Consider the following 7704-nt stretch of genomic DNA (forward strand, 5'->3'; position numbering starts at 1 on the left):
AAATGAAAAGAGGTAGAGGCGATGGTGAGGGAGCTCGCGAGGTGGAAGCAGAGACGCGCGGCGTGGGGAGTGCTTGACAAAGACGATGATGTTGTTGCTCTGCATCTTTTTTATTCTTTTTTTGAATTTTTTATTCTATAAATTTTAACATATGAATTAAATTAATATATGTTTTTATATTTAAATATAAATATATTAAATATTAAAATTTTATTTATTTTAATAATATAATTTATTGTTGTAAGTGGGGTAAAATGCTCGGTGCTGGGTCGATGGGATTCAACTATCCTCGTGGTTCTCTTCTATTTTTGAGAGAAGAGGTGGCTTCATAATCCCATCTTCTATCGTGGATGTGCTTAGCAAGGAGTGTGGTGCCATTATAATCAAGTTGGTGCTAGGGTGTCTTGAGGTGAGCAAGGAGCTCTTCCGCCATAATATCTACACTGAAGGGAATACGCGCTCCAATAGCGGGGCCTCCTTCCTTACCTGTTGGCAGAGTTCCACCACGTCTTTCTTGAGAGAATGCTAGATTTATGGAGGTTCTTGATTGGCCCTCTCCTTGCAGACGGGATCAACTAGTGTAGGTTCGTCCTGCTGGAGTTGGCCTGTCATTTCCTTGTGCCTTTAGCTTCTCCTAGTGAGAAGATTGTACTGCTCCCTTGGCTTGGGAGCCCCGAAGGGCTGAGTTGACGGTCTTGCGATGAACTGGAAAAGCTGCTAGAGGAAGAGCGGGTTGGTTGTAGCAGGCAAGGCTGTCGGATCAAGAGTGAGAGCAGGGGTGTTGATATCCCTTAGTGTTTGTTCTGAAAGTAGAACTACAAAACCTGCTGCAGGAAGTAGAGAAGTATTTCCTTAAAAAAAGCCATTGTGACATCCATTTTCTAAGTTGGATATTTCTTACATCTCTAGCTCAAATCTCCCACAAATGGCGCCAATAATGTGTACCAAGATCTGACACATCACAATGGTTGAAGGATCTTCACTGAAAATGAGGACGAACCTACAAACAATTCTGATGCTTACGTCAATAATCGATTTACTGAAAAGATAATTGAAAATTTTGAAATAACATAAGAGTAATAATGAAATAGTTGAAACGACTTGACAAAGTATCAATTTAAAGCGGGAATAATGTTTGAGAGCAAAATAGGGCGAGAAGCTTGCTGAAAATCAAGGAAAAAGACTGATTGCGTGAATAATACTTGATACCCTCATGAATGCACAATGACCTTTATTTATCGGCCGATGAAGAGCAAGTTTAGAAGTTGTAGCAACTTGTGATACATCGTTAGAAAGCTGCATGGTTAGATTACTAACAAAAAAAGAACAGATTGATATTTGGACTTATCTTTAAGAAGTTATGACTATTTGAACGAGTCATGCCAGTCAAGCCTACTTACGCAAATTTCATTTTACCTGCTGATGCCAAGTTAGCCACCATTACTTTAGGAGTTTGTTGAAAATTTTTTGGCATGATATGTCTCATGGTATTAGAAATACGTATAACTTGTCATCTCCAATATCTGGCTAGTTATCCTATTGGATTTGGCTTATTAGCCTGCCATGTTAGTATAATAGATGGGCTATGGGCAAAATACGATTTGCACTCTAACTGACAAAGAGGAGAAAACAACATACTGGCCCGACCTGCCTGCGTATAACACGTAGACCTAGTCTTCAACAGTCGGCACCTCAAAGTCTACTCCTGAAAGAAAATGTCAGCAGAGGACAAATTAACTAATAATATTCTAGGACAAAAATCATGTATTTCAATTCTAAAAACATATAAGTATTAAAATAGTCCTGAATATTTGATACTTTCATATGTAAACAATGTATAATAATTTAATTTGATGTAATAATATATTTTACATATAAATATTATATGAATAATAATTGTTTAGTATTTAATAAAATGTGAAAAAAAGTAAAGAATTAATCGAAAAAATAAAGAGGGAATATAAGCATAAATATCATATCGTGGGCGGTAGAAGAACAGTCTCCTCTTTCTTCTCTTCTTTCCTTTTCTTCTTATTTCATTCTTCCACCATCTCCATGGAAGAAGACACTTCCACTTCAGGGAATAGCAACTTCTGATTGAGTAAGTTTGGCAATTCCACATTTTCCTGTTGTAATTGCTTTCTTTCTTGTATCCCTATAATTGCATGTGAAGAATTGCAGAATGAAGCAGTGTAGAGACCTGAAGAAGAAGAAGAAGACAGATCGCGTTTTTTGCAATACGAGTAGCAATTTTTTCACCTTTTACATTTTCTTCAGTCTGATTGTTAGGTAAGAAAACGCAACGGCGTTTTTATAAGTTATGTGTAACGACTAGTTGAAGTCGTGTTAGTTTCTGTGTATATATATGTATCTTCGCCTCTTCTGAAGAACACTCAACTGAAAACTACAGAAATCAAAATTTCTTTCTTGATTCTTGCTCTACAGTTTTCAATGAGCACTCTTCCCTCTCCTTCCATCGTTTCCGCTCAAGATTATCTTCGATGGTCTCTGATTAACCCAAACAAGAAACTCCATAAATCGATTTCTTGATTTCAAGAATTGAAGGTGACAATGGCAGAGGATCCTGAGGTTCTGAAATTACAGCCAGGAGACAATCCAAGATTCACTCAATTTCTTGCTTTTTCGCAGTCCTCAAGTACGTGGGTGGGGTTGACTGGAGTTTCTCAAAAAATGACTCGTTAATTCATCATCTTATGTTCCTGGCTTCTTGGCATTCAGAGAGGTCACCCCGTTTTCTTATTTTCAGTTTTGTTATTCAGATTTTGATTCTTGATATGGTACAACTGATTACTCTTCTTGTGAATTCTTGTGTTGCATGCTTCTTGGTGAAATAACTATTTTTTTTCCTTCCTTTTTTTTATATATATTTTTCATGTTTTCTTCTGGTAATGCTAAATCATTGGTATTATTTGGAAATTTTTGAATACATTGCTCTATTTACAAGATTAATGTGCTGTGGCCTTTGTGGTTGATCCTCCATTTCCTACAATTAGAGGCTTTATTTCCATAAGTTTGCCCTATTTTTCCTTTTCATACGTGATGAAATTTTCAAGGAAAACTACATGTTTTTGGGTCATTTTCTGTGAGATTTAATTTCTGGTGTTGTTCTTTTGCGATATCAAGCTTTTTGTAACTTACGCAGATTCCTACATTGAAGCAATGTTCATTGTTATTTTCGTATTGAATTTCTCGGTCGCTTAGTCCTATTAATCATTTGGCGTGCTTTCTCTTACTTTTGTCTTTGATTAAGAAAGGTTTGTGGTGAACAAAGTATTATGTCTTAACTACGATTCTACTGGTGATTGTGGATTATGTCACCAGACTTCACTTCAGAAAATAATTTAATTTCTTCTATTTTCAGGCACCAGTGCTTCTAGAACTTCTAGAGAAGATGAAGAATACATCACCTACACTGTATCGCCAGGTAACTAATTACTCTGTCTCAACAAATATTTTTCAGATTTTTAAATGTGACATGATGGAAGCCATGTAACTGAAAACATAGGTGTAAATATCCACACCCTCCAAGTCCCTAGCCACCAAAAGAAAAAACAAAAGGAAGATTAGAAAAGAAAAGAAACAAGATAAAGAAAACGCACTTTCTTATGTTTTGATATGATATTAGGTGATGCATATGTACATTTTTTCCTGAATTATACTTGGGAAAGATTGTTTAGCTTATATATATGATCAGCTACTAAATCGTTTTCTGCCCCTACAGTTGAATATTCACTGTACGATCAATTACATCTATTAGTTATGTATGTTGACTGATGATTGATTGCAGTGGACACTTTTCATCCTCGAAGGCAAGTCGTTTTTCAATTTCTTGAAAAGAGAAGGCATGATATTTTATGTGCATTCATCCTTGTAAGTAACGCCTCATCTAATGATATCCTTTTTGATTCCATGACTTTCCGGAAACCAATCTGCTTTCACGTAGTTGTCTTTCTAATTGAATTGGATAGTTCACATTGAGAAATCTTTAACTCACTTTTTTGGCTTGATTTAGCTCTGTATCGACAACTTTAGAGTTTTTAAAATCTCTATTTTCTATCAGTTTTGTGGATGTGACCTCCTTTTCTTTTGAATTTATTATATTTATAGCTATGAAATGATTTTGTGGTCGGAAAATGTCGGTTATTTCGCCTATAGGTGATCATGGTTAATGCAGCTCCCTTTCTATGGGTTTCATAGTCATGCCACTCTTGGTCCTTATTGAAATCTTTGGAAAGGTCTCTAGGTAACGAAATCAGCGATCTAGTTTAGGAGCAGTAAGTAATGTATATGCTTTTCCTAGTATTATCTTTGATACCAATCAATTTCACCTATGTGGGTCTTGATGCATAAATGTGATTCTCTGAAATCTAAGTGACATCCCTCCATTCTCTGTTTCTTCTATTTGAGCTTTACTTTAAGAGATCTTAACTCGACTGTGATGAAGCTTCGTAAACCAATTGCTAGTTCCCTAGTTGATGAACCTACAGAATTATTTTTGTGATGTGCATCCAAAAAGGTTTCTTCCTTATGCAGTATCTGTTGCTTATGCCTTTCAAAGAATGCCTGAATGATTTATCGATGTTCTTTTCTTCCGTGTGTTAGTTTTTTCATAATTCTGTCGCTTATGCCTTTCAAAGAATGCCAGGACTGTACTATGGAGGCTATACAATTATAAAAGGGTTTCACCTTACTTGGTATATCATTTTCTAGTAATACATGTGACATGTATTTATTTGGTTCTTCACGTGAAGCATTAGTTAGTATATAACATCCAATGTATTTGATTATGCAAGTCAAGCATATAAGTAAGTATAGGTGATCTATAATCGTTTATTGAAACTCAGAGGGGCTAGAATATATTGGTTGGCAAGTTATGTGCGAACTAAATGGCTTCATTTCATTAAGACAAAAGGCTTAATTCGGATTAAAACGCTCAACTGAAACACACGTTGGTTGCTAAAAGTATGCATTTTGACAACATTCTAGAACCTAATGGTAGTTGTATCTTCATCTTCCTCTCTTCATGTTTCTAGCGAAAGGTAACCAGTGCCCAATTAATTCTTCTCTCCTGATTTTTTCCCCATATTTTTAAATCGAGAAAGGTTGAAACTATTGATTTTACACTTTGTAAACTACAAAACTCGAATTTACTGGACTAATTTCTGCAGAAATCCCTCACTGTCACCATTTTGATTTGGAAATAATGGGATCATTGAATTTTGAGGTCGCTCAAAATGTGGAGGATGCAAGCACTGGGTTGAGACATAAATTCGAGAACAAACCTCCTCTCTCTTTGTGGACTTATTCCTTGTTCATTTATTGAGTTGGGTTTTCTTCATGTGGTGGTTTCAAAATTTTTTGTTGTTATATATTTATTATCCTTGTGTGATTTTACAGAAACCACATTCGTTTATGTTATTAACATCATCATCTTTGCAGGTGTATCATAGAAAAATATGTTGGAAAATTTATATTATACAACAATGAATTATTTGATTTGTGAACCTTGAAAATAAAATGCTATATGCTAAAATGTTGAATGGTTGTCTAGATGCCAAATTTAAATTTCTCTTCCAAGATGAGTAATTTTTTGTGAATATTTGTAATTTCAAATTTTGTTAAATGATTTTTAAGGAACACAAACTTTTGGTAACTTAATAAATATTAAAATGGAGAACTTTTTTTCTTTTTATTTATATTACCCATAATTTAGTTTTCTTTTTTACTCAAAGATTTGTTCTCTCATACCAAATATTTTTTTGTTACCCAATGAAGTTTTCAAAATCGATATGAAGTGTGTACTAATTTCTCTTCAAAGAAAACGAAGTATAAATGAACAAAGTTTGGAATGTATTTAATCATTATTCATCTACTTGCTTTTTGAAAATGCATGAAATGTCGTAATTTTTCACTTCCTGATAAATGTGTTAAAACTGTTTATTTTTGTAACTAATAACTGATTTAAAATATTTTTTTTAGTTCTTTGAAAAACTTAAGATGCAGGTCGTTTCCTATTTTTGAAAAAATGGATTGATGTAAAATATATTTTTTGGTTTTCAAAGAAGTGCATAATTAATTTTTCTTGTGATAAATGATAACAAAAGACATGTACTATTAATGCTTGTACTTGTCAAGATGTTGAAAAAGCTTTTTAAGAACATGGTCACAGGTATTATGAAAATAATAAATATACTTGGCATCTAGACAAATATTCATCAATTTAGTATGTGCTATTTTATTTTCTAAGTTCACAAGTGAATTAATTTGTGGTTGTATAATAACAATATTCTAATAAATTTTGTTGTGCTGCACCTACAAAGTCCAGATGTCAATAATGTGAACAAATATGGTGATTTTGTAAAATTTGTACAAGAATCATAAATGTTATGACAAACAAAAAGTTTTTGAGACAACAACATGGGAACCTAACACAATTTATGAATCAAGAATAAATCAACAAAAATAGTGGAGGATGATCTCCGGTGTAGGCCTCAACTCTAATGTCTCCCGCATCCAACACATTTAAAGTTGTCTCAAAATTCATAATCCTATGTCTTCCAAATGAGAATGGTGAGAATGTGAAGATTCTGTAGAAATTAGTCACACATCGAGTTCTTGTAGTGTACAAAGAAAAATTCAATGGTTTTTTCATTTCTTGAATTTTAAATATGGGGAAAAATTTTGTAGAGGGAATGAATAGGGACAACGGTTGCTTTTTTGTTAGAAAATGACAAGGGGGAAGAGAGAGATACAGTACTTAAGCAATCAAAGTGAAGCAATTTTAGTTGAGTGTTTAAATCTCTATTTCGACTTTTAGTTTCCCGCACTATTCTTAGTGAGACGATGTTATTTAGATAAGCATAGAACTGAAAAACGAAATATAGACTCTAGCACCTTGAGGTTTAATAAACGATTATGGATAGACCATAGATTCCATGTTACAATTGCGTTGTGTATTACTTATCAAGATTCGTCCTTTTGTTTTCTTCAGGTTGACATTAGAGCAAAGATTTGCTTTCGGAAGCATGGTTTAAGCTAATATTGGTCATCGACTGATGTAGTCGAAGTGGCATATCATACGACACCGTTGAAGTTGATATCAACAAAAGAGTTCGCCCGATGGACTTGTTTCATAGCGACGAACCTGTCTCAGATTGTCTTCCGAATATGCCTAATGGGTTTTAGAAGATTTTTTTTTAAATGTAAATTAGCACTCGTTGTTTGTAGAATTTCAGCATTCTTTGTATGATATGAAAGATTGTACTTGTATTTTACCTAAAGCAATAAAGACTATTATTCGTTTTATGTCCAAAGAAGTAAAATTTCTAACTTTTGTACATTTTCTTATTTCTATCAACTAGTAAAATGCAAGTGCATTGTTGTTAAGCATAAATTTTTTATAGAAATATTTAATTTATACTGAATGGCAATAATAGTAAATTCAATAAAATTGAGAAATTATTTTAATTTTTTACAAGGTATGAATATAAAATAACGTTATAGAAAATACATAAGTTTTTAATTGTACGATTTATATATGTTTCACAATATTGAATGATAAAAAAGCTTGTTTAGTTTATTCGTTCAGAAGTACCATCAGCATGGGGGCATGAACAAATCTGAGATTCGAAAAATACATCTTTAATGCTTTCTTTGTTTTATATATCTTATTTAATATGAGTT

At 33.4% G+C, this 7704-nt stretch overlaps 1 protein-coding gene and 1 long non-coding RNA gene across 15 annotated transcripts; one reads left to right on the top strand and one right to left on the bottom strand.

Annotated features, from left to right (window-relative positions):
- Positions 1 to 231: 231 nt before the first annotated feature.
- On the bottom strand, positions 232 to 1999 carry LOC148787061 (uncharacterized). Its single transcript, XR_016066599.1, has 3 exons — positions 1648 to 1999; positions 902 to 1000; positions 232 to 827 (listed from the first exon to the last, which is right to left on the bottom strand). It is a non-coding gene; the product is annotated as an uncharacterized LOC148787061 (long non-coding RNA).
- LOC148787062 (uncharacterized) lies at positions 1987 to 7326 on the top strand. 14 transcript variants are annotated; one of them, XR_016066596.1, is made up of 5 exons: positions 1987 to 2101; positions 2174 to 2289; positions 2650 to 2743; positions 3383 to 3445; positions 3809 to 7326. XR_016066596.1 is itself a non-coding variant. In XM_088883021.1 (5 exons), exons 3-5 carry the CDS (start codon positions 2572 to 2574, stop codon positions 3997 to 3999), a joined length of 339 nt encoding a protein of 112 aa, XP_088739147.1. In that variant the 5' UTR covers positions 1988 to 2101; positions 2182 to 2289; positions 2446 to 2571; the 3' UTR covers positions 4000 to 7326. The 14 variants fall into 14 exon arrangements, 3 of the variants coding, with proteins under 3 accessions (XP_088739147.1, XP_088739149.1, XP_088739148.1); XR_016066595.1 differs by having other exon boundaries at positions 1988 to 2101; positions 2182 to 2289; XM_088883021.1 differs by having other exon boundaries at positions 1988 to 2101; positions 2182 to 2289; positions 2446 to 2656.
- Positions 7327 to 7704: the final 378 nt, after the last annotated feature.

The sequence above is a fragment of the Sesamum indicum genome, linkage group LG8 (genome assembly GCF_026168435.1).
Source record: "Sesamum indicum cultivar Baizhima isolate 11 linkage group LG8, ASM2616843v1, whole genome shotgun sequence".
Taxonomy (NCBI): Eukaryota; Viridiplantae; Streptophyta; class Magnoliopsida; order Lamiales; family Pedaliaceae; genus Sesamum; species Sesamum indicum.